Source organism: Megalopta genalis, unplaced genomic scaffold (assembly GCF_051020955.1).
Source record: "Megalopta genalis isolate 19385.01 unplaced genomic scaffold, iyMegGena1_principal scaffold0020, whole genome shotgun sequence".
In the NCBI taxonomy this organism is placed as follows: Eukaryota; Metazoa; Arthropoda; class Insecta; order Hymenoptera; family Halictidae; genus Megalopta; species Megalopta genalis.
In genome coordinates this window covers 1,182,463-1,210,425 of record NW_027476090.1, presented here as the reverse complement: position 1 = coordinate 1,210,425, position 27,963 = coordinate 1,182,463, and the positions used below count along the sequence as shown (strand labels likewise).

General features: G+C 34.3%; 1 protein-coding gene across 1 annotated transcript; it reads right to left on the bottom strand.

Moving 5' to 3' along the window:
- Nucleotide 1: 1 nt before the first annotated feature.
- Cat (catalase) lies at nucleotides 2–27,159 on the bottom strand. The gene is made up of 8 exons (XM_033477841.2): nucleotides 26,806–27,159; nucleotides 10,518–10,695; nucleotides 8,775–8,916; nucleotides 6,331–6,481; nucleotides 5,234–5,413; nucleotides 3,685–3,876; nucleotides 1,987–2,223; nucleotides 2–557 (listed from the first exon to the last, which is right to left on the bottom strand). The coding sequence occupies exons 1-8, from the start codon at nucleotides 27,142–27,144 to the stop codon at nucleotides 156–158; spliced, it is 1,821 nt and encodes a 606-aa protein (XP_033333732.1). The 5' UTR covers nucleotides 27,145–27,159; the 3' UTR covers nucleotides 2–155.
- Nucleotides 27,160–27,963: the final 804 nt, after the last annotated feature.

The window sequence follows — 27,963 nt, the reverse complement described above, 5'->3', positions numbered from 1 at the left end:
GTTTTAACGAAAATAATCATTTTATTTATTTGTGTAAAATGTTAACAAAATACATGGTGTACACGAGCAACCCGTTAAATTAAACAGCGATAATTACAGAGGTGGAGCTCTAGAGACGATGCGGTACAAAAGAAGAGAGGGGTAATGGTATCTGTTCACAAGCTGGCTGTCTTGCCGAAAACACTGAGCCTCATCCCGGACTTGCGGAGACCTTCGGTCAGTCTTCTACCAAGGTCAACGTCCACCTCGGAGAAGTTCTTCACTGCTCTCTCTGCGATGAAGGTGGACGCGTTGCGCAGGCTGCTCACCATGTTGTTCACCAGCCTGGTCTTAGCATCAGAGTCGAGGACTTCTCTCCAGAATGTTGTCGCCTGGCCAAAATCGTCCTCGTTCTGAGGTTCGTAGCGGTCCACGTCTCCGCTCACATAGAATTGTGGCGAGCGAACTGCTGGACACTCTTTTGGTCCATTGAAGCTGTTCGGATAGTAATTTGGAGCGCCGCCTTGATTATACAGCGGCATCAGGCCGTCACGTTGATAGTTCATCGCCGAAATTGCCTAGAAAATGACAAGTTCCGTTGTTTCTATTCGAAGTCAACATTGAGGGTAGTAGGCATTTTTTTAGAGTCAAGGTGTGTTCCGTTGTATAACGGAATCATTATAAATTACGCTTGGACAAAACAACCGAAATTCCAAACCCCCCGTAGTAAGCAATTTCGTTAAAAGCCGTTCCGCCCTCTACTCAAGTTTTTCCTTTATGATCCACAGTTGGTCACCAAATGTCATTTCCCAGTCGTTTTTTTATGGTATGCATGTTCCATCGAGAAAAGGCATTTTCCGGACAATTGTTTGCTACGGCTAATTTTTGGGACACTCGGATTCTTCGTGTGCGTCACCCGAGGGTGCGAGCACTACCTGCGGGCGACCCTTAGTTCGGGGCGGTCACTTTCATAATTTTGCAAGCCAATCAGTCAGAACGACCGTTTCCCTCGCTCCTCGCAAGGATTGAATAATCCACGAATCCGACTATCTCAATTTTAGAACACACCCACACCGAGTTTACCTCCGAGAACACACAACACGCAACAGGTAGTCTACCATCAATCCGAACACAAAATGGTCTATTCGCTGAAAAATCTACTCTGAATCGGTGTTAAGTTTAATATTCAAATATATTACAAGTTAAAGATAAAAAAAAGGAAACACAGCTTATTATTCCTACCATCTCAAAAAATCGTAGGGAACCGCGTGTAACAAATACGCGGAAAGACAAGGTGATTGACGCTCTATTGAAAAAACTGACATTAAAATATATAACCTTAAGAGATGCACAGTCCACTTACGACTGTATATTGAAAGCTTTAAATGTGATGGCTTCAAAATCATGCGTGATAATGTTCCTCGTTTTTCTATTTCGAATAATTATAATGGTTCCTTATTTTACGACGATCATGGCCAATTGGATTTGTTTAAACCATTCTGTTTCGATTTCCATAATCTTTGATAAAAAAATCGTTATACACTAGCATAAAAAAAATTCTTTCTAGTCCAAGTATTTTCTTTCACTTCACGCGAGTCGAATTATCTTTAGTTATTATATATATTATAAAAAATATTGAATATGCCATTTTAATGAAAATACGAATATAGTTCTAAATTTTGTCTAAAAAAAAAAACTGAACTAGTTAGACAATATTTGAAAATCCCACAAAATTTCCAAATGTTAATCTTTTGCAGTGTTATATTAACCCAAATTCAACATTCACTGACGCACCATCTATCATACTAATTTACATTACATTCGTGAACAACACCGCAATTACATGGTATGTAACAACAATTGTAGAATTTCTCAACTGTTGAATAAATGATTAATTTTATATAGCATATTCTGAAATAAAAAGGAGATTGCAAAGGGATATATCGATTTCCATGAAATCGCATGAGTTACAAATGGCATGCAAAGAAAAAGAAATCGAGAAATTACTTTGTATGGACAGTTGACGGGCAATTGGAGATGGTTAGGGCCAAGACGATGCCTGTGAGTGTCTCCGTAAGCGAACAGACGGCCTTGCAACATTTTGTCAGGGCTCGGTTCAATGCCAGGTACCATGTGAGCAGGGTCAAAGGCCATTTGTTCCACGTCAGCAAAGTAGCTCTCAGGATTCCGATCCAGCACTAGCTTACCGACGGGGATAAGCGGGAATTCCTTGTGCGGCCATACCTATTGCATTTGAAACCAAGAATTTGTTCATTACTCTACTCTGACGTCATCCTATCCAGGTGTAAAATAATACTTTTCGTTAAAATGCAAATACAAAATGTGACTGATGATGACTATTCTTGCGGAACAACAGGCCGAATTTAAATACATGAAACTACATGGCTAAAAATACATTTGGATAGTTTTTCAGATGTCAATTGTAATATCAGATTGCAATGAAAATGATTGAATAATTATTAACCCTTAGCACTCCGAACCATTCTGGACGTAGACTACTCGGGGCCACTTTTCGGCAGAAACGGGCATTTACAGACCCTCGTATTATTTAGTATGCTTTTGGAACTAACATATTATAATGATATTGGACTTATATGAATTTGGCTGAAATCGAGAAATTTGCAAAAAAATCAATATTTTATTTTTTATAATTTTGTTATTGTTTGTTTAATAATTTTGTTTCGTTGTTGTAATCGCTATCTATGCGAACTCTTTCTCTCGTCGCCTTGTTGCTTGGACAATATTACTATCGCTGCTATCAAAACGATAGACTAACTGTAGAAGAAAACCTTCTACAGTTAAAGTCTTTCTAACATATTTGTATAAACGTCTATCTGGAGCTCATCTTCGCTACTACTTGTGTCATGAGACTCATTCGTGTTTCAACGTTTTGCCATTGTTCTAATAAAAAATATGAATAAATACGTAGGTTGAAAATTTCTAATTGTTATTACTAACTCACAAGATGATATTTACCAAAAAAACTTTTACCAAACAATTTATTTACCAAGAGAAGAATCACTTTTCCGATTTTCTCACTCGTTAGATCTATCTATACCGCTCGACGCTTCGAACCAGACTGAGTTCAGCTTTGAAAATCTTTTCCTCCAGATTTTATGATTATAAATCTCACTATACAGTGCGTGCTATGTTCGCATACCGATCTTTCTTCTACAAACTTGCCTTATCGCTCTTTTCAAATGGCGCCTTTGAAGTGCTCGGACCGTCGTGAGCACGCCTCTCACGTTCTCGTCTAAACTCGCTGACATTTCTGGTATATATCTTAGTAATTTCATTATATTTTGATTTGATTTCTTGTGCCACTTCAAGAGAAAACTTCAGGGAAACATGTATGTCTCAAAAAGTTGCGCTGAAATAACTGAATTCCCCGTAATCACTAATAAACTTGAATGTCCCACGAGAGGGGACATCCGAGTGATATGCTAGAATTACGATATCCCACGAGAGGGGACAGCGGAGTGCAAAGGGTTAAAGCTTTATCTGAATACACCCGCCAGGTAAATTCATCATCAGTCGATGATCGAATGCCTGGGGTTTTTTTTTCATTGAAACTGTTGCACATAGCAAGAGCATAAAATTTAGATGCAACTATTCCTGTTAGTATTCAATTGATCCAGTTTCATAGGCGATCTGTTTGATCCCTGATCGTTCGTAGATCATTACCTTGGTCACGTCGAATGGATTCCATTTGAAGGTCTTCGCCTGGCTGGCAGTCATAACTTGAATGTAGAACGTCCAGCTTGGACATCGGTTACTGGCGATCGCGTTGTAAAGGTCTCTTATAGAATAATCGGGATCGGTGCCGCTCAATTGCGCCGCCTTCTCTGCCAGAAGGTTCTTGATACCTTGATCAGTCTGTATTAAATAACATTTTCAGGCAAAAATATAATTATAAGATTTCCTGAATACAGAATAATGCATTAAATTGATGCAATTGAAACGGTGAATTTTTTAATTATTCGTACAAGTTTTATTTACTAACTTCGTTATTCATTTGTTCCCTTACAAATTACTTAGAAGATTTTATTCTTAGCATTAAAATCCTTAGTCCGCGATATAATATACTTCAGAATTTATCTATCGGCAGTTTTCTACTAATTATTTCAAAATCGAAGACCAACAGTTAAGAATTTAAAAAAAAATTGTTCACTAGACTAATCTCTTCCATAATCTATGAAATTATTTAGATTAATATGATGTGTAATAAGTTCTTTTATAAATTATTATTTGACTCATTTGTGGTTGAAGTGTGGGACATTCCCAACAACAAAATGATACTTGATGATTTTTTATGATTTTTTTTATGATTTTTGATACTAAGATGATTTTCTTGTAGTTCAATAATATCCGGAGATAATTTAGATACCTCCCTTATCCAAAGAGGAAAAACGATCATAACTAACGAGAAATACAAACACACTAAAATAATTCCGACTGCAAAGAGTTAACAGAAAATTATCGAACTTCTTTTACCACATAGCTTGGTCATTGAAAAGCCTATTAATAGGCTCCCAGTAACTATTGGGTTGGCAACTAAGTAATTACCGATTTCAGTTATAGATGTCTCTCACTCCCATTTTTATGATATCCGTATATGTTATATTATACAATTATTATTATTATTATTATTATGTTAGTTTTTATTATCCGTGAATGTTAGCCACTGGACAAATTGAATGCAGCAGTCAAGGAAAAGCGACCAGAATTGGTCAATCGTAAAGGTGTCATTTTCCAGCAGGACAATGCTAGGCCGCACACGTCTTTGTCCACTCGGCAAAAATTGATGGATATTGCTTGGGAATTGATGTTACACCCGCCATATAGCCCTGATCTCGCGCCATCGGATTACCACTTATTTCGATCCCTGGACAACTCCCTTCGTGGTAAAACTTTTAATGACGATGACGCTGTAAAATCTCACTTAACTCAGTTTTTGGCCGAAAAGGATCAGACTTTCTACGAGCGTGGAATTTTCAAGTTGTCAGGAGATGGCAAAAGGTGATCGAACAAAATGGAAAATACATTACAGATTAAACTTCGTTCCAAGTAAAAAGAAATTTTATATTTCTTTGAACAAATCGACAATTACTTAGTTGCCAACCCAATAAAATGTCAATGATTCGCCAGGAAAAATAGAAATTCTGTTAAAATAAAAAATTAAGTATTCCTCTTTTCTCTTATTATTTAAATTAATATAAAATAGACAATGTACCTTGTAGTGGAATTTGCAGTAGACCATCTCGTTTTCAGCGTTTACCAGCTTGAATGTGTGGGATCCGTAGCCGTTCATGTGACGATGACCATCGGGTATACCACGATCGGAAAACAGGAACATGACTTGTTGCGTCGTCTCTGGTCTCAGAGAGATGAAGTCCCAGAACATGTCCGCGTCCTGTAAAAAGAATAGTTTGTCGATTAGACAGATCAATTAGGCAGATCGCATTTAAGACTTGAAGCATAACGTCAAATACAGTGTTACTCGAAAAACAGAAAACCTTGGAGATTGCTGCTTTTTTACCAGAGAAATATTTTATAATTTCTGCATTTGTATCTCATAATAGAAAATTAATTTTTGTCTCAAGTTAGTTTAAAAAGCCATATGCGGTTGACGTATTAATAGGTTTTGTTTAAAATGAACATCTTGATTCAGAATTTGGGAAAATTCTTTTACTGTAAGATATTAAAAATGTGCGATTAAAACGCGAAATATGTGATTTCCTGCTATGAAATTTATTAAGATTTTGCAATGAAGCAATTACTTACAAGTTGTATGATATAGTACTATTTAATAAGCAATTTGTTTAAAAAAAAGGGCGATTAATTTTTCTGAAAAGGTATGCAATAATCATGTTCATTTTAAGTAGTTAACTCTAGTTATGACTCCTTAGATAAAATAATATACTCTTTTCAACTGAAAAAAGTTATAGAGAAAAGTTCCAAACATATGTTATCTTTTTAATCCATTTTATCTTTTTATCCATTTTAAGTGGAGAAGTTGTCTGAAGAGAAGTTATCTAATCAGGTATACTGTGATCGCGCAATAATTATGTATGCGTTGTGTAAGTCAATTCATTTAAGCTATTGGAGAGATTTTGTTATAACCAATTAATCATGTTCACCGGTCCGTATTTTCTGTACAACACTCTAAATGCAAAAGATACATTCGATTAAAAAACTGGACAACCATACGTAATTGAAGATAACGAAGCCTGCGTATGATTCAATCTGGAGATTATCTTCGAAACCAAAGGTAGAACATTATACTTGCAGATTTTGAAAACAGGAATGTAAAGGATAATTGAGAATTACCTTCAGGTGGGTAGCCGGGTTTCTCTTCTGGGTGTGGATGAAGCTAGGGAAGAATATTGGGTCCTTGATGAAGAAGATGGGCGTGTTATTGCCGACCAAGTCCCAAATGCCCTCCTCGGTGTAAAACTTCAGTGCGAAACCGCGTGGATCTCTGAAAGTAGATTTCAGAGACAATTAAATCGTAGACAATTAAATTGCAGGTCAAATGATGATCGACTTGTCGACAGACTAAACGATTCAAGGAATAATTTCCCTACAACGTACACTAAATAATAATAATATTATTAATATTATTATTATAATATATTATATATAATATTAATACTATATATGTAATAATGATATATAATATATAATAATATTACAATTGAAAGCAATAATTTACTTTTGGTTAACTAATATATTATTATATATTATTATATTATATATAATAATAATACTATATATAATATATAATAATATTACAATTGAAATATATATTATATATATATATATATATATACTATTATATTATTATATTATATTTATATTATAAATAATAAAAATATTATTAATATTATTATTATATATTATATATAATGCTAATACTATATATATATAATAATATTACAATTGAAAGCAATAATTTACTTTTGGTTAACTAATATATTATTATATATTATTATATTATATATAATAATAATACTATATATAATATATAATAATATTACAATTGAAATATATATATTATATATATATATATATATATATATACTATTATATTATTATATTATATTTATATTATAAATAATAAAAATATTATTAATATTATTATTATATATTATATATAATGCTAATACTATATATATAATAATATTACAATTGAAAGCAATAATTTACTTTTGGCTCAGATTTATTCGAACAATGCACAAGATTGTACACTACATTATGAGAGTTTAAAGAAACTTAATAAACAAAAAAAAGCTGCCATACTAGCGTCCATAAAAGATACACGAAATCGGAACAACTTGTTCAATAACAGGTGGAAAAGACGATTTGTTACAGCACGGTTTTATAACATTTCGTAAAGCCTAGTTAATAAAAATCAATTTTCAAGTTCGATAGAAGGATTATAGTCTTGTACGAATGACGTAACACTTGAAGCGTTAAAACAGAATTCATTGTTTATTTTAAGTACAAACAGGCGATGAAAAAAGTATCACTCTAACCGGTAATAGAGTGAAATCCTCTTGGTTCGTGACGAACAATGTTTGCCAATGTCACAAGCCCTGATTGCAAATTGGCGTAAATAACGAATTGAGTCATCCGTTGAAGCACGGTTCAGGATAAAAATCTCGCAATCCAGTGATTCATTCGAAACCATTGCTTCGGAAAAGAAACTTTTCTTTTTAAAAAGCGACACGCTCGGTCGCGTTGCCGTCGGTTTTATCGCGTATTTCCGAGCGAATAAATCAGCTGATTCGAAGCGATAGAGCATCGGTGTTGACATCTCCGCGACTTTCCGTGTAATGGGCCGCATCGCGAACAACCACGGTTTTTATCGTGATATCTCGATTTTCTATAATGTTTTACATGTAGACTCTGCAATGGGTTTTGGAACTTTCGAATTTACTCATTGAAACGACACGCTGAATAACCTTCCCACGCTTTCAATATTTAAGCGATTAAGTGATAACAGAGTTGTTCGTTAATTTATTCGAAAACAATAGAGCGCACGTTGCAAACGGTTTTTCTATTTTTTGGTTTGAATAACTCTGGATATATTTGTATATTTGCGCCGGTATTTATGTTGACATCTTTCCTTCGTCTAGGGACAGACAAATAGTTAGGGAAGTTAACAAAAATCCGTTTGTTAGTACCAGAGAATAGAAAGAAAATTGTTAATATTAGAATATATTAATATATATTAATTATTATATTATCCGGTTATTTATAATCTATACATTTTATTTTATATAAACTAGTTATATTTTATTATATAATATTAGAATTACGACCATATTATCATATTATTACATAATATTAGACCATATTAGAATTACGTTATTATTTATATATATAAATAATATATATATAAATAATATATTTTAATATATATTTATATTATTATTTATATATATTTATCAAATTTTTGTATGAACTTTAGTCATTGATTGAACATTTTTTATATTATATCTTTTGTGTACGTATATGGATTCATATTAAACCATACATCATGTTTAGAAACGTTCATGATATATTTGCATGTATGATCGTAAATTTTTACATAACAAAAAAATCTTGTGTCGATTATTTCGATATTTAAAAATGAGACCTCGTATCAGAATTCGTGTCTACTTATCACTTATTCACAAGTAACATAACCGATGCCATAGAACTCTGTTTTTTTTTTTAATGAGAAAAAAACATAATTGCACAGCTTGGCAAATTTTGATCATTATTACCTGACAGTGTCCGCTGAGCCAGACTCACCGCCAACAGTGGAGAATCTCACGGCGATGGGGGTGCGTTTCCCGATGCGGGAAAATACCTTCGCCTTACTGTACTTCGTGATGTCATGGGTAACTTCGAAGTACCCAAAAGCACCTGCGATCAAGAAAAAAAGAACACGATATAACGACTTGTGTCAAAATAGTTATGGGAAATTTTCTGGGCTTTTTCACTCTAGATATTCAAGCTTTCCTGTTCAGAGTTTTCTTCACAATATATTTTTATTTAACCTTTTAGGCCCGACGCGCCACTATAGTGGCTTGCTCTAGTAGCTCACTCGCTCATCGTTTGAACCAAATAATCGTCTTCATATGCATTGTTTCACACTTCCTTTGTCTTCACATCGATTTACAACAGTCTACAGGGTGTCCCAAAAATGTCTCGCAATCCGGAAATGGCGGGTTCCTCGGATCATTTGAAGCAACTTCTTCCTTTACAAAAATGTTCTCCGAGGCACCGTTAACGAGTTATTAACGAAAAACAGTGACCAATAAGAATCGAGTACGGCTGACGCGAGACGGTCCAGCCAACCAGCGCGCGAAGCCCAGTTCCGCTCATTGGCTCAATCGCCTCGCGCCAGCCGAGCTCGCCTCTCATTGGTCACTGTTTTTCGTTCATAACTCGTTAACGGTGCCTCGGAGAAAATTTTTGTAACCGAAAAAGTTGCTTTAAATGGCCCGAGGAACTCGCCACTTTCGGATTGCGAGACATTTTTGGGACACCCTGTATATACAGACAGAATATACAGTATCAGACTCTGTACAGTACACATCAGACTCTGCCGTCCAGAGAAATAGCCTCGCGCTGAATTCAGCCGTACCTAAAAGGTTAAAGTGAATGAACTATCTCGAATTCCAAGATTTCGAAATGCAGTTGTCTGTGTAATTCTTGAATCTTAAATAATTATTAGATCGAACACAACTTTTGTTTACATTGCTTGGAGTCTGTTTGCTTACTGTTTTCTAAGATAATAATTTAATTTTACTGTTACGCGTTCTATTGCTCTGGCTATCCGAAGTTAATAATTGAGTGTAGTATGAAAAATTGCTGACACTAGATTATTTTAAAAAAGCAGTGGTCTACAGGATGTCCCAAAATTATATTACTTCCAGGAAATGAGGGCTTCCTGAGATCATTTGAAGTAACTTTCTCCTTAGCGAAAATGCAAACCGCGGCTTCGTTTGCAAATTATTAATGAAAAACAGTGACCAATGAGAGGCGAGCTTGGCTGGCGCAAAGCGCTTTCGTTCATTGGCTCGGCCGCCTCGCACCAACCGGGCTCGCCTCTCATTGGTCACTGTTTTTCGTTAATAACTCGTAAACGAAGCTTCGGATTGCATTTTCGCTGAGGAAAAAGTTACTTGAAATCACTTCAGGAATCCGTCAATTCCCGGAAGTAACAATTTTAGGACACCCTGTATAATAGCCTTTGCATGTAATAAAACGCTATTTCTCGGCCTCACTTTTCACTTTTCTTCAATTTCGGTAATGTTAGTTTACGGTTGTCGATTCGTGCCATAAACTCTATCGCGTAGTGAGACAATAATGTTTAACATAAAATTTGTTAGTTCTTGGATTTATGGCGAAATATAGCCGAGCGTTTTCCGATGTAAATGTTCGATACCGAGAAAACTGTTTCCATAATGGGACGCGATAAACATCGAACATTGCGACGAGAATGTGATAAGTTAACCCACCTGCTCCCTTCGCGTGCACCACGCGCTCCGGAATCCTTTCTCTGTCGAAGTGCGACATTTCGTCGAGATAAACAAAATCTTGGATTAGCATGGGCCCGCGTGGGCCAACCGTTAAAATGGCCTTCTTCTCGGCGATAGGCGCGCCACTTCCGGTTAATAGCACCGTTGGACATTCTCCCTACGGAAAACAGGAGATCGTTGAGATAAGAATAAAACAAATTAGCGATTTCTGATCCAACATTATTTCATTTTGGAAATCTCCTACTTTCGATCGGTATTGATAATCTTACGAATAGTTTTCGTGCACTCGCGACAACGTATTGTAATCTTTATTCGGGTTCTATTTTCGTATCCTATGCACAATTTATGACGCGACAAGTATAGGTATAACTGAGCCGTTTATTTCGAAAGTGGCATAAGTCACTTTGTTTTTAAGTCGAGATATTTAAGGATTTGCGTTTTAACACGTTTCAAAATATGGATGCTAACTTTCGAGAAAAATTTACTTGTATTTGTTATCTCAGGATACTGATATTTTTCTCAATATAAATAATTTCGTATAAACATTAAAAAATCACCACTTTTCATTACGGTAAAGTGGCTTAAGCCACTTTCAAAACAAATAGTTTAGAAAAATGACTGACATATATTAATTTTGTTCGACGTATTTTACCGAAGTGATGTTTTGAAAGGACAGTGATTTACTAAAATTGTTGAATAAATTACATATATAATAATAATTTATACCATGAACATATTTAATATAAAGGTTCGATTTAAGTATTTTTTATTTTAATATTCATAAAATACAAAAATAATTAGTACATTTTGAAACATAAGTATACGTAATTTATATGAAAATACATCGGTTCAATTTAATTTTCGTCATCAATAGGAGTGATTAAGTCCTCGGAAATCGTGTTTTGATTCAAATTTTTCAAATAACTGTGGTATATTGGAGGTATATGATTAAGCAAGTCCATCATATCTTTGTATTTTGCTGAAGAAACAGGACGAGATCCAGCGTATAACGGATCCATTTCTATTTGTGAAGAACGCCTAGGTCTTCCTCTTTTTGGTGACAAATCCAAAGTTAGAAATTCATCTTTTTCATCTAAAGTTAGTTTATAAAACACTTTATAGTCATCTGCTGGCGGGTCTGGAGGTAGCCGCCACATCGCTATAATATAATTTACAAAACTGCACTATTCTTTCGCACTTATAAAAATAAGTCCAGTGATCACAACTTTTTTAAAAATACTGAAAATAATTCAAAACGATACTTCACACACACTTATCACACGTTTCTATTTCTTTTACACTAAGCCCCGCAATTAATTTCCCGAGTACAGCGACTTATGCCACTTTCAAAATAAACATGTTTTTTATACCGTTAATTAGCAAAACTTCTCTCGAACAAATCTCAATAGTTCTCAACTTATTGATTGCAAATTTTTTTTAAATGAAAAGATATCGTTCAATTGTAATTAGTGTTACCATTAACTCGGCTTTTTTGAAAAAGTGACTTATGCCACTTTCAAAATAAACGGCTCAACTATGAATTGCAACGTTCAGTGATCTCGAGATCGTCTTGATGTATGAATAGAAAAATCGATACTTAACGCGGTAAATCTTTGGATTAAAAATGTCCCATCTTCTTGACGCATGGTGGGACATTTTTAGAACCCGGATGATGAAGCATTAATCCTTTGCACTCGAGACTATTTTTTCATTATTATATGAGACTATATTTTCATTGGTTTTTTTCAATCTACAGTATTTCCAATATATATAATTATTTTTATTTGATGCATATGATACGCGTACACTTATAGAAGAGTTCTATTCTTCGACAACTTATCAAAACAGACAAATTTTTGTCATGTGAAAATACTTTTGAAAATAGTGTAGCAATTTTTAGCGTCGCCTCGGAGTCGCCAGGGTTTAGATTGCAAAGGGTTAAAGTGACAATGAATTGTTCATAATTTCCCAGTTTATTATTTTTCTTCGTCTGTAATATTTAACTCTGATATTAAATAATATTTTAACCTAATCTAGTATTAATTTAATATCAATGTTCGTTCCGTATAATGCATACATGCCGTAGGTTTTTATTAAACGCTTGACGTTCCTGTCGTTCACACGCTTGTATTGCTCAACGAAAGATACTATTTCCTTTATTGATGTTCAATCAAGAAGATCAAATATTAACAAGTATAAAGTAGCGTAAACGTTTTATGGGGAAGAAGTGATATTTATATTTACCGAAGATTTATTGAGAAGATTCAAGATCATTTACCGAAGATTCGAGAGATCCATACTGCGCAAGATATGGACCGTGCATTAATGTTTATACAAAATTTAGATTTATTGGCAATAGTATAAAAACGAAATAAAACAATATCCCGTGCATTTTTCATTATTTCTGCAAATCGAAGCCTACTATTTCAATAAAAGTATTCAAACGCGAACACGCTGTACAGTAATTTCTCCCAAATTCGCGCTGAGATAAAAATGGACAATTTGAGAAGCGGAGATACAATTATTCGAGACTCGCTGCTCATTTGTTATATTGGGTTGGCAACAAAGTAATTGCCGATTTCAGTTACAGATGTCTCTCACTCCCATTTTTATGATATCCGTGAATGTTATATTATAAAATTATTATTATTATTATGTTGTTTTTTATTATCCGTGAACGTTCACTTCTTCCATTTTTAATTATTATTTGCCGTTATTTTTCTTTAGTTTTATTTCACGCATGTTGCAATGAATCCCAAAATAGCTGAAATCAATATTTCGAAAGGCTCAACACACATACACACACACACACACACACACACACACACACACACACACACACACACACACACACACCTCTCTTTCTTTGGTAATTATCAATCATGTGGGTGGATTTTTTCAAACACTTTGACTGTTAATCTAACGATCATAAAGATTGTATAAAACCTAGACATTTTATTTGATTGCATCGAAATTGTAAGTTAACTGAAATGTTACATGAAAGGAAATTAAAATCTGTTTATACTGTTCATACTGTTGATCTAACGATTGTAAAAATTGTATAGAATCGAGGCATTCTATTTAATCGCATCGAAATTGTAAGTTAATCGAAATATGCAAAATTAGAGTCTGTTTATAATTTTCGATGTTAAAAGATTCGTTTATCGATTAAAAGGAAACAGTATTGTCACAATACGTCAAAATTTAACATATGCATATGAAACAGTTAATACGATAACAAATAAATCAAAGTTCCGATGAAGTTTCAAAAGTTTCAACGAAGAGTCTGTTATTCCTTTAGGTTTAGTTGATTATGTTGTACCTTATTAATTTATCGCACTTAGAATCGAATCAAAACAACATTTTGTCAGAGATACATGGATAATATTCGACGGTAGAGCTTCAGTTTTATTTTAATAATATGAAAAATCTGCGCGATCAATGTATCTACATAAACGCATTTTCTGTTACAAAATGCTTGTTATTATATTGGGTTGGCAACTAAGTAATTGCCGATTTCAGTTATAGATGTCTCTCACTCCCATTTTTATGATATCCGTAAATGTTATATTATAAAATTATTATTATTATGTTATTGGTCAATCGTAAAGGTGTGATTTTCCAACAGGACAATGCTAGGCCGCACACGTCTTTGTCCACTCGGCAAAAATTGATGGATATTGGTTGGGAATTGATGTTACACCCACCATATAGCACTGATCTCGCGCCATCGGATTACCACTTATTTCGATCCCTCGACAACTCCCTTCGTGGTAAAACTTTTAATGACGATGACGCTGTAAAATTTCATTTAACTCACTTTTTGGCCGAAAAGGATCAGTCTTTCTACGAGCGTGGAATTTTCAAGTTGTCAGAGAGATAGCAAAAGGTCATCGAACAAAATGATTAAACAGATTAAACTTCGTTCCAAGCAAACAAAAATTTTTTATTTCATTGAACAAATCGGCAATTACTTAGTTGCCAACCCAATAGTTACCGATTGTCAACAATTATAAAAACGAGACGCGAGGCTCGAATCGCCCATTTTTGTGCGCAATTCAAGCGCGAATTAGGGCGGAATTACGGTAATTCGAATCTACGAGTCTTCGCTACTTGTTCAATTGGCGAGGACTGAGCACAGAACTGTTTAGAGATCACTTGTACATAATGAGAAATTAATGCGAGTCGCCAGTAGGCAAACAATTACGCACCTAACTACTTCAACGGAAAATATTCAGTCCCACGGAAACCGTAAAGTATTGTGAACGGGAGCTGATGCGTAATATTTTCCTAGCATTTTGCATTGCACAATGCTTGCGCAGATAATGTAGGTAGCATGAAATAGTAACGAATTACGCAATCGATTTGTGAATTTCAATTTATCCGTATCGAACGTATTCATTCACGTTGCAGAGGATATTGAACGTTGAAGCGAAAGTTTCGATCGAATTTAATCGATAAGGATATACCAAAATTGTTAAAAACGTACCCGAAAACATAAATGCGACTTGAAGCACACGATACTCTATCGTTCGGTAAAATTAAACGTTGAATAGTTAATTCAACGGTTGAAAAATAAATATTTATTACCGCCAGATATAAATACAGAACTACGCGAATCAGGTTCATAAATATTTAAACAATGTGTCAGCCTTATTGACCTTCCTGTTTAGCGCTCGAACAGCGAAGGTTGACTTAAATTTTTAGTTATTTCAGTTGGGTCTAAGAAAAGGATAACTGCGTTTCAATGGCACGGAAATGTATTGAAGGAAACTTGGTAATTATTTATTTAGATTGATAATAATGGCATCTAGAACGCTACAGTCAAATTATACAATACTATTCGAGGATATTTTTCCATTGTTCGAAATGGTTCGATCCATCAAAAGATGTAACTAACTAATTTATATACAATTATTTACAATTATTTAGAATTTATACAACTTTAATAATATTCGTTTATATTTTTCAACGAATTTTCTTGAACCGTTAGACATAAAAATCGGGGCTTTCAAAAAGTTACGACTTTCTTGAAATAATTTCTGTCATCTGTTTTCCCCTAAGATGAGTGTTTATTTACAAATAATCAAAATTACCTTTTAATCGTCGAAGAAAAAACTCATCAGCATCGATGCATCTCCGTCATGTTTCAAGCAGTTGAATTAATTGCAGGATCGAACTCCGTTATTATAATGTTGATGCAACGAGGGAAAAAAGCGGCGGGAACAATAGTTTTAATACAGTAAATTCTCTCCAATTAATATATAGGGTTAGCAACTAAGTAATTGCCGATTTCAGTTATAGATGTCTCTCACTCCCATTTGTATGATATCCGTAAATGTTATATTATAAAATTATTATTATTATTATTATTATGTTATTTTTTATTATCCGCGAATGTCAGCAACTGGTCAAATTGAATGCAGCGGTCAAGGAAAAGCGACCAGAATTGGTCAATCGTAAAGCTGATATTTTCCAGCAGGACAATGCCAGGCCGCACACGTCTTTGTCCACTCGGCAAAAATTGATGGATATTGCTTGGGAATTGATGTTACACCCACCATATAGCCCTGATCTCGCGCCATCGGATTACAACTTATTTCGATCCCTGAACAACTCCCTTCGTGGTAAAACTTTTAATGACAATGACGCTGTAAAATCTCACTTAACTCAATTTTTGGCCGAGAAGGATCAGACTTTCTGCGAGCGTGGAATTTTCAAGTTGTCAGAGAGATGGCAAAAGGTGATCGAACAAAATGGAAAATACATTACAGATTGAACTTCGTTCCAAGTAAAAAAAAATTTTTATTTCATTGAACAAATCGGCAATTACTTAGTTGCCGATCGTTAACAACTGTAAAAACGAGTCACGAAGCTCGATTAATTGTTCCAAAATTGTCCATTTTCCTTTACAAGCTGAGGGACAATTCGAGAGAATTCGCTGTACATTGTCACGTGTCGCCTAAATGGAAAAATAACAAATTAGCTCCGTGTTTTAACGCGTTAACGGAACTCTTACGACAGAATACTCGCGTATTCCAGGATGCATTTTTCATGAAAATCGATCGTCCACCAATCATAATCGGTTTCGCGGCAGACGATAACAATCAAGTTGCAAAATTATCGCGTGGACACCGTCGTTCAGTTTTTTATTTTTTTCGTAACATAATGAAATGAGTTTTTTTTATCGCAATCATAACGCATTCCGAGGCCTCGACACGGCGACAATCATTGTCGTTCATCAGCCTATATATCGCGGGACACCTAAACGTCGGTCTTCTATTTGTGCATCGTGAACTATCGCGTAATTTCTGCAACTTCTGCAATTCCGCGGAGCATTGCGCGCGCTGAGACCGTCGATCATTTCACGTTTGAATTATCCGACCTTGGTAAACACAAATGGCTGGAGCCACTCGGATGTTTATAAACTTATGACAAAAATTAATTGGTCAAATACACACACACACACACACACACAAAACTAAAAAGCCATTTGAAGAATTTCCGGACGCTGTTACATCATCTTCGATTAATTAGAACTGTTGAAAGGAAAATAGAAATTTTCATGTAATTTATATTTCTTACAAATAACTTGCTTGACTTTTATTTCGCAAAAAGATCCACGATCTACAAATGACGTGCAGAAAATACGAAACGTTTTGTTCGTGTAAACAGCAGCTACTACAATCTAATTACATAGTCGCATAATTGTGGATCGAATAATGAAATTGCTTTTTTTTGCGATGAACGATGATCGTTACGCCCCAGAAAACTAGAAATTAAATAAAGCAGATATATAGTATTACATAAGTTGATTAGGTGCACGATGCCACCTTTTTCTTTTTATCGCAAAGCTGTTTAAGTTTTTATCGCAAAAATTGACTGTACAATTAGATAATCGTTGCGGCCTACAGATAAACGTTGGAACGAAATACATTTTACTATCTTATTTCATTATCTATTTATATGAGCTCGTTGATTACATTTTTCGTCTTCAAGGTTTCAATCGTGCGCGACATTGGAATTTTCAGTGGTTCGAAACTCTGGACGTTCAAAAGTTCCAATGTTCCGAAATACAAATTGAACTTTTACATTTTTCATCTTTCTGATTTTTTAACATTCAAAATTTTAGACATCTGCGATCTTAAAATCTATAAATTTTCAAACATTTAAGCATTCAAAAATAAACTTTCAAGTTATTATCTCATAGCGAATATAAAAATTTCTGAAAATTAGATCGGAAGTGTTTGTTTTATCGGAATAAATAGATTAGATAATTTATTTCTCAAATAAAAATTAATTTTTAGTTTTTTCCTATTCGATCTTAATCTAATCATAAATTTTCTAAATTTAGTACCTATTATCAATTATATTATTTATATATTATTATATATATTATTAATATATTATTATATTCAAGATCCACTTATTTTTTATGTTATTTAGTGTTTGTTTCATCGGAATAAATTTATTAGCATAAACTAATCATGTAATACTAGATCGATTCATAGTTTGCAGGTGAAATAAAAAGTAGCGGCCGTAAACAAAGCAAAAACATTACGATATTATTTTCAATTTGTACAAATATTTAAAAAAATGAATTTTTATACAACTTCTGCTTCTTGAAATTGTCGCTGGAAATTTTAGTTTCGCGCGAACATGCGCGGTCTGCAGAAATAAATTAGGCGATTGTTACAAGTAGTTACAAGTAGACGAATCGAAGAGCCATAGTGATCCACTTGCAAGCATGATTGTGCAAATGTAGAATGAGGTACGTAGATGTGTCTAACACTGAGAATATTAGCGGCTCGTCAGCGCAACCTACGCGAACAATTTTTCAAAGTTTTCACTTCTCAACGACCGTGTCCTATTCCTTTCACTGTAGGAGGAAGAAATTCGCACAACCCGACGCGTAGATTTTATTCCAAGCCAGATACTTCTCGTCGACCAAAAAACCGACTTTCCCCTATTGCACGACTCGCATTTACCATCTAAATGGTATAACACGCTTAGCGACGGTACACTATGAAAATGGAAAGTTGCGACATGGACGCCGAGCGAAGATTTTTTTATGGTGTATTGTCATCACGCGGAAAACGTCGATAAGAACGGCAGAAGGATGCCGATAAAATGCTGAAGCATTATGCAAGGTATTATCGGCGACAAGATCTGTTCTGACGACAGAAATTTCTGTTGCAAGCAGTATTGTGAAAGAGCGAACGTCAAACGTTGCACCGTTCTGATAACACTGTCCGACACGATTTTTGAGTTCCTATAGCCACTATGAAATTCTTGCAGAGCTTCACTCCCTGAACAAGAACCCGAAAACCGAATTGCTCCATCACCCTCAGTTTTTTTAAATAAACGGACTTTTGTAAAAACCCAACATTTTCGACAAAAATGAGGTATTGTATGAAAAGTACAAACGTTAGAAAGTTCTAATTGGTGTTAAAAGATAGAGGAGAGTTTCCCGGATATAGTGGCATGCAATTTATAAATTGTTTTTGGTCCCACATAGCAATAAATTAATGTCAAAGTTTAAAAAAGTGTCGACGTGAGCAGTTTCTGCGCAATATTTTTGTATTTTTACGAAAAGTTTTTTGTTCAGCACGAAAACTCTACCCAGGATCGGATTCTGTAGACATTTCTGAAGAAGAAACGGCCCGATAGAAGTGTCGGAACGATGTACATTTCGAGTAGATCGAGGAAATGTTCGACGGCAACATGTACACGACGTTTTGTCGCCATGAGCTTCGCTGCTCGCTTCTCTCTGTCCGACAGGGCCGAAGCTATGCGCAATCAACACTGATGGTGGGATCCAATGGGGCACCCACTTTTCGTAAATAATATTTGAATTTTTTTTTAGTACTTTAATGTTCTGTTTTTGTTTACATATTTCTGTGGATAATAATCACCAAACTGTGATATATTTCACAAGAAAAAATCACACCAGAGTATTTGGAGTTGGTAACGAAAGTATATATTCTAACACTAGTATAATTTTGACTCCTACGCCATATAATTAAATAAATATTGAAATATATATTTAACGATATGTTTCAAGAAGTTTAACGTTTTGAAAGTGATTACTTATTCATGATCGTATTATCGTTATAATTTGAAATGATAACTGTATACATGATATACTTGTAAATCGAACAAATTCAGAATAAAATGAATATTTTTTGTCCATTATTTTTCTTTTATTATTTCTCCATTTTTAATTTATGATTCACAGTTTGATGATTATTATTCATAAAAATATGTAAAAGAAGACAGCGCATCGAAGTACTAAAAAAAATGGCGCGCCCCACACGCTAAGTGGGTGCCCCATTGGATCCCTCCATCTGTGTTGATTACGCATAGCTTCGGCCCTGTCGGACAGAGAGAAGCGAGCAGCGAAGCACATGGCGGCAAAACGTCGTGTACATGTTGCCGTCGAACATTTTCTCGATCTACTCGAAATATATATCGTTCCGACACTTTTACCGGGCCGTTTCTTCTTCAGAAATGTCTACAGAATCCGATCCTGGGTAGAGTTTTCGTGCCGAACAAAGAACTTTTCGTAAAAATACAAAAATATTGCGCAGAAACTGCTCACGTCGACGCTTTTTTAAACTTTGACATTAATTTATTGATATTTAGGACCAAAAACAATTAATAAATTGCACGACACTATATTAGGGAAACTCTCCTCTATCTTTTAACAGCAATTAGAACTTTCTAACGTTTGTACTTTTCATGCAATACCTCATTTTTGTCGAAAATTTTGGGTTTTTACAAAAGTCTGTTTATTTAAAAAACTGAGGGTGATGGAGCAATTCGGTTTTCGGATTCTTGTTCAGGGAGTGAAGCTCTACAAGAATTTCATAGTGGCTATAGGAACCCAGAAAAACAGTTTGATTTTGTCGGACAGTGTAACAGGAACACCTCATGCGCCGATCATTTTCACAGCAATCGTCAATATCATCCTAGATAAACTAATTTGTAGAAGTGTCACTCCTAGCTTCAGATTAGAGAACGATATTAGAAATAATCCAGCAAACACTTCCATTATAAGCTGGTGTAGAGAGTGTGTACAGTAAATATTCTCTAATTCGCACTCAGATTTTCCAGAAAAATGGACAATTTGGAAAGAGGAGATAAAATTGTTCGAGACTTGCGACTCGTTTTTATAGTTACGAATTGTCAACAACTATAAAAACTCAACTATCAAAGCTCGAATAATCGTTTCCCCTCCTCCCAAATTGTCCATTTTCGTGCACAATCTGTGCGTCAATTAAGGAGAATTTACCTTAGAATCCATTCAAAAAGTCGATTCATGTAGCAATAAAGATCTTCTCACTTGCAGTTTACAAAATTTGCACGAATTTTGCAATTATCGGATGTATCGTTTACGCAACGTGAACTTCGACAAATTTATCTCATATATTCAAAATGTTCGAAGATGATATCAGACAAAAAACAACTGATTAAATTCTCTGACGATCGACCATTCGTTCTTGGACCTGTACAATAAACCCATTCATTGCAAGAAAAATGCTTAATTAATTGATCGCGAATTTTTAGTTGCCACTGTTCGAACAATGAGTCCTTCAGAAGCGAATGCAACAAAGTGCTCGTTCAGAAAGAAAATTTTCGATTTCGTGATCCGTGATGGACAAATCGCATGGGAATTCGCATTGTAATCGCGTTCGTTATTGTTCTCAAATTAGTTTTCCGGTACGTCGTAACTTCACAGGTAATTAACATCCTGGGAAAAAGCTACAGGTGATTGATGGCTACAAATTTTACGCGTTTATGATAAGAAAACTGAACGGATGAAATACAAAATTGTATAGACATGATCAAAATTTAGGAAAATTGTCACGTTATTTTTGAGTTGTTTAAATTATCAATAGAAGAAATATATTTTCGCTTTTTAAATTAAAAATTGTGAATATGAATTTCCGTAACAACACCAAAAACACTTTTAATGTGAAAGTATGCATAGAAATATAATAATAATTATTATTGTTATTATACATATATTATATAATAATACTGTTTATTATTATTATTATTATTATTACATTATATTGTATATTATTGTTATTGTTATTATATTGTTATTATATAATAATTCGTTAAAACATCGTTATGTGTCGAACAATGCAGATGCGATATAGAAGAGATTTTATTATCGAAACGATTTTATTAATGATTATATAGGCCGCTATCTTGAGAAAACAAAGTGCTATCTTATTAACTTCTCGAGCGATCAAAGGCCACAGTGATTTAACTTTTATTCGATAGCCCGTTGAATTTTGATTGTAGATCGTTTATTTATTACCGCACAAATATAACCGTGAAAAGGGAACGGTACATTGCGAAATATGTAAATCGAATTTTTCCTATTTCCATTTCCGCTCATGTTTTACTTGCAAGTAGAAACTTATTCGGTGATTCGCGTAATAAATATTCACCATGTCTTTCAGAGTAATTTATCTACGAGCAATTTCGATGTTTTGAACGCTTAATTTCTGGATACTTGGTAGGAAAATTGTGTGGAAAAAAAATTTCGTTCGTTTTCAATTACCAAAATAAATTTTGCGCTATGACTCGGCAAAGTAAAATTATTTTATACGTTGATAATCAATTAAATAAATAAATTATCATGAACTACTATAAACTACTAAACTACTATAAACTACTAAACTACTATAAACTACTAAACTACTATAAACTACTAAACTACTATAAACTACTATATACTACTACATGCTATATATACTATATACTACTACTATAAACTAATATAAACTACTATAAAGTACTATAAAAACGGTGCCGCAAGGCTCGGATAATCGTATCCCCTCTTCCCAATATGTCCATTTTTGTTTACAAGCCGAGGGACAATTGGGGAGAATTTACTAACAAGATATACGTTATCGTTCTTTCCGCGTTTCTAATAAAACAATTTCCTGTTTTTTATTGTTTGTCGTATCTATTCCTTTCTTTTCGGCATTGGGGTGACGCCCCACATGTGGTAAAACATAGATTATTTCAGGAAACCGCACCGTTCCACTCGAAGTCAATGTAAATGTGTTTAAAACGAGCTAATAATAGTAGAATCAGCAAGGTTAATCATATTCCTCGCGTTCTCAGGCATTTCACGGCGCATTTCTACCTACTCGATAGCGCGTCCGTTGTTTTCCGCTTATCCGTGTATCGTGCAAATCACCGCAAGCTGATGCATCTTTTCCATGCATGATGAAACCGATAGGTAAAGCTTACTCAATGATAACGCCGGTAATCGACGAGTAGCATTGCAACGCGAAGAAACCGGATAAGAATAGCACAGAGAGTTTGTAATATAAAGTATCCAAGAAGCACGTCGCTGAAAGACGGAGTATCGAGGTAGCGTCGAATGACTTTGTATTTCATGACTGCATGATAACGTATATGCAAGTAATTATTGTCCGATCGTCGATCTCGAATAGTGATTTATTATTGCGTATACAGATATTACGTTATAAAGTAAGGCAATTCCTATTTGAGCCGTTTATTTTGAAAGTGGCATAAGTCACTTTGTTTTTAAGTGGATATATTTAAGGGTTTGCGTTTGAACACGTTTAAAAATATGGATGCTATAACTTTCGAGAAGATTTACTTGTATTTGTTATCTCAGGATACTGAAAAAATTTAACCATTTTTCATTACGGTAAAGTGACTTATGCCAGTTTCAAAATAAACGGCTCATTTTGGAAGAGATATTTTCAGTAATAATAGTGATAGAGGCAATGTAACGAGCGTTGTTTGCATATTTATTGCATTATTATTATTTATGCATACTTTCATTACTTATTCTTCTTCTTATTAGTATTATTCATTATTTATTATTTCTTCATTATTTTAGTTAAATTTTTAGGCCTGGACATGATTCATTTGAAATTCGTTACACAATCTAGTCACAAAATTGAATTTCTTTGAATTGTTAGACCGACTCATTCACTAAACAATAACTAAACAAAATTTTGTGAAATTTGAAAATTATTGGAGTGACAAAAACAAAATGTATGTGTAATTATACGGAATACTTATTAATATTATCATATTTAGTTTGGAAACTCAGAACGAGTTTAATCGAATACAAATTGATTTGCTTGGTTGATAAATTTACTACGTTGAGAATAATATAAATTTATGAAATTTATTCAATAAAATATACATATATAAATTTTGTCTAATGCAATACGTTGATAATAATCAGGCATTAGGAACAGCATTAGGAACATTATTATTATTATTATGTATGCTCTAAAAGTGACATCGATGAGAAAAATAAATTGAAGCATAATAATTAGTCACGCAACAGTCGTTGTACGATATATATATAAATTGGGACTGTAATATGATAGAAAGCAATTACCAATTATATCTGCAACGAAGTGAGATTTAAGAAACTGGAATTCCGCAGAGAATTGCATCGCTTAGGAAATGTTGCGTTCGACATGTAAAGGTGCATCGAGACCTTATATAATAGGAAGTTTTCTATTCTTAACGTATCGAGAATGATTTAACCAGATTCTCTCCCGAGGCGATGGAGTTTCGAATAAAATCACAAATTTTCTCTTCCATCTCAGGAATTGTTATCATTATACTATTAATTTTTATACAAAATGAAAATTGTTTGTACTGATTACAGGGGACAGGTGCTAGAGAGGCATAGATTTCGTTCTTTAATTATTTTAATAAGATAAAAATAGTGTAACAATATATATTTTCAAATTCTTTTGATGTTTCCACTATACTTTGTATTTGAGCCGTTTATTTTGAAAGTGGCATAAGTCACTTTTTCAAAAAAATCGAGTTAATGGTAACACTAATTACAATTGAACGGTATCTTTTCATTTAAAAAAAATTTGCAATCAATAAGTTGAGAACTATTGAGATTTGTTCGAGAGAAGTTTTGCTAATTAACGGTATAAAAAACATGTTTATTTTGAAAGTGGCATAAGTCGCTGTACTCGGGAAATTAATTGCGGGGCTTAGTGTAAAAGAAATAGAAACGTGTGATAAGTGTGTGCGTGAAGTATTGTTTTGAATTATTTTCAGTATTTTAAAAAAAATTGTGATCACTGGACTTATTTTTATAAGTGCGAAAGAATAGTGCAGTTTTGTAAATTAAATTATAGTGATGTGGCGGCTACCTCCAGACCCGCCAGCAGATGGCTATAAAATGTTTTATAAACTAACTTTAGATGAAAAAGATGAATTTCTAACTTTGGATTTGTCACCAAAAAGAGGAAGACCTAGGCGTTATTCACAAATAGAAATGGATCCGTTATACGCTGGATCTCGTCCTGTTTCTTCAGCAAAATACAAAGACACGATGGACTTGCTTAATTATATACCCCCAATATACCACAGTTATTTGAAAAATTTGAAACAAAACACGATTTCCGAGGACTTAATCACTCCTATCGATGACGAAAATTAAATTGAACTGATGTATTTTCATATAAATTACTTATACTTATGTTTCAAAATGTACTAATTATTTTTGTATTTTATGAATATTAAAATAAAAAATACTTAAATCAAACCTTTATATTAAATATGTTCATGGTATAAATTATTATTATATATGTAATTTATTCAACAATTTTAGTAAATCACTGTTCTTTCAAAACATCACTTCGGTAAAATACGTCGGACAAAATTAATACATGTCAGTCATTTTTCTAAACTATTTATTTTGAAAGTGGTTCAAGTCACTTTACCGTAATGAAAAGTGGTGATTTTTTAATGTTTATACGAAATTATTTATACTGAGAAAAATATCAGTATCCTGAGATAACAAATACAAGTAAATCTTCTCGAAAGTTAGCATCCATATTTTGAAACGTGTTAAAACGCAAACCCTTAAATATATCGACTTAAAAACAAAGTGACTTATGCCACTTTCAAAATAAACGGCTCATTTATTTCTTTACAAACTCATTTTTGTTATAAATGCCTAAAATCCGCAGTCTAGTCGTCATTATTCTAAGCGACTGTTTCGTTCACACAGAGAATCGGCATCTTACAATCAACGGCATACCACCTAGAAATGATGTTTCTTGAAAAATTTTAAATCCCTTCTGATTTGCAATCGAAACGAGAGTGGCAATCAGCGTAAAAATAATACTAATGGAACACTATATAACGTTCAGTTGTCTGCGACGATGTCTCTCGTTACGAATTAGCTACGCGTTTGAACGAGGCATTTTATGGAAATACGGCAACGTGGCAAAATATCGATAAACAGTATGGTCGCGATAATTTATGCGGATTGCTGTACATGTACTTTAACCTTACCGACGAAAGCGTTCGATAAAAGAGTTTTACGGTCAGTGTAAATAGAAAAGGCAGAAATTATTATCATAACAACGCACGGAAACCAAACTTTAACTATAACTATAAACTTTGTTTATAGCATTTGCAAATGTGCTCGGTGCTAAACACGCTAAAAAGCTCGGTCGAACTGTAACTAAATTCTTCTATAATGTTTTATACAAAATGTCCTGCACTTCCTGAAGTGTGATCATTATATATCACCGTTTCAATGCGACGCCCTCCTTTTATAACGCAAACTAGACATCGACGAGTTATCGAATTTATTGTTGATGATTTCAGTTGATTATGATTTCGTGTAATCTCTTCGCAGACGACGTTGATTCCCGTAATTAATTTGCCTCTGGTAACGTTTCGTTATATAACGTTTCAGTCTTACTTTTTACTCGTTAAACACACTCCCGAAGTACGTACGGAAAAATACGGGACACCCTGTATAAAGGTAGCCTACAAAAATCAAAATTCGTGCAATTATTTGCAACATAGTTACGAATTCAGACAAGAATATTAAAAATAAAGCTGACTGTAACCGAACTAACGAATACTATATCCACGTAAAACAATTTTTCTAAACAATCTATAAACAAAAAAATGACTATTTCCTCTGTCAGTATCAATACAGCATATCACAAACGAACGTCTCGACAACGGATCGTCACGCCGATCGTTTCTCAAACGAAAACATCGCCCACTCATGGCGAAACAACTGTGTACAAGCGGGGATCTATAGATCGTTCAATTCGTGGCGCTATTTTACCGACCGAGTGGCGCACGTAAGAAGACAAATAACGGCGGAGAGATGAGAAAAGGAAAGAAAATAGAAGCGCGAAGGGGATAGAGGAAAGCTGAAACGGAAAAGCATAGCCGATTTACAGGAGAAGAGAATTACCTTCGTGTTCTTTTTGTAGTCGTTCAGCTGCTCGGAGGCAGGATCTCGTTTGGTAGCCATGGTGTCGTCGTTCTCGGTGTCTTTCTTGCAGCAGTATCTCCTTAGGGACAGCCGATTTAGAGCCAGTGTGGACGAGAGTTTCTTCGGATGAGGCACACCAGTTCGCGCGCCACGTTCTGAACAGCAACTGATCAGCCGCAATAAGAACGGACTTTTATCATCCCGGCCGGCCGATGGTGTGTGGTAAACCCGACGCGAAACGACGGCGTTGCGTGTTGACGGCCGAGCGGTCGAGACCACCCGAACAAGTTCAACGAGGCCCGAGCTTCTCTTCGACATTCTTCGGCACGGTTCGCCCCGTTCGCCGCTCCACCCACAGCGTCTACCCATCAGACACCATCGTTTATTTACCTTCTGTTTACACGTTCTACGTCTCTACAGTGCCGGACAGAAAGATAGCACACTGTAAAATTAACGGAATTTTGATTCATTTACAATTGAGCCGTTTATTTTGAAAGTGGCATAAGTCACTTTGTTTTTCAGTCGATATATTTAAGGGTTTGCGTTTTAACACGTTTAAAAATATGGATGCTAACTTTCGAGAAGATTTACTTGTATTTGTTATCTCAGGATACCGATATAATTTTCTCAGTATAAATAATTTCGTATAAACATTAAAAAATCACCACTTTTCATTACGGTAAAGTGACTTGATCCACTTTCAAAATAAATAGTTTAGAAAAATGATTGACGTATATTAATTTTGTCCGACGTATTTTACTGAAGTGATATTTTGAAAGAGCAGTGATTTACTAAAATTGTTGAATAAATTACATATATAATAATAATTTATACTATGAACATATTTAATGTAAAGATTTGATTTGAGTATTTTTTATTTTAATATTCATAAAATACAAAAATAATTAGTACATTTCGAAACATAAGTATAAGTAATTTATACGAAAATACATCAGTTCAATTTAATTTTCGTCATCGATAGGAGTGATTAAGTCCTCGGAAATCGTGTTTTGTTTCAAATTTTTCAAATAACTGTGGTATATTGGGGGTATATAATTAAGCAAGTCCATCATGTCTTTGTATTTTGCTGAAGAAACAGGACGAGATCCAGCGTATAACGGATCCATTTCTATTTGT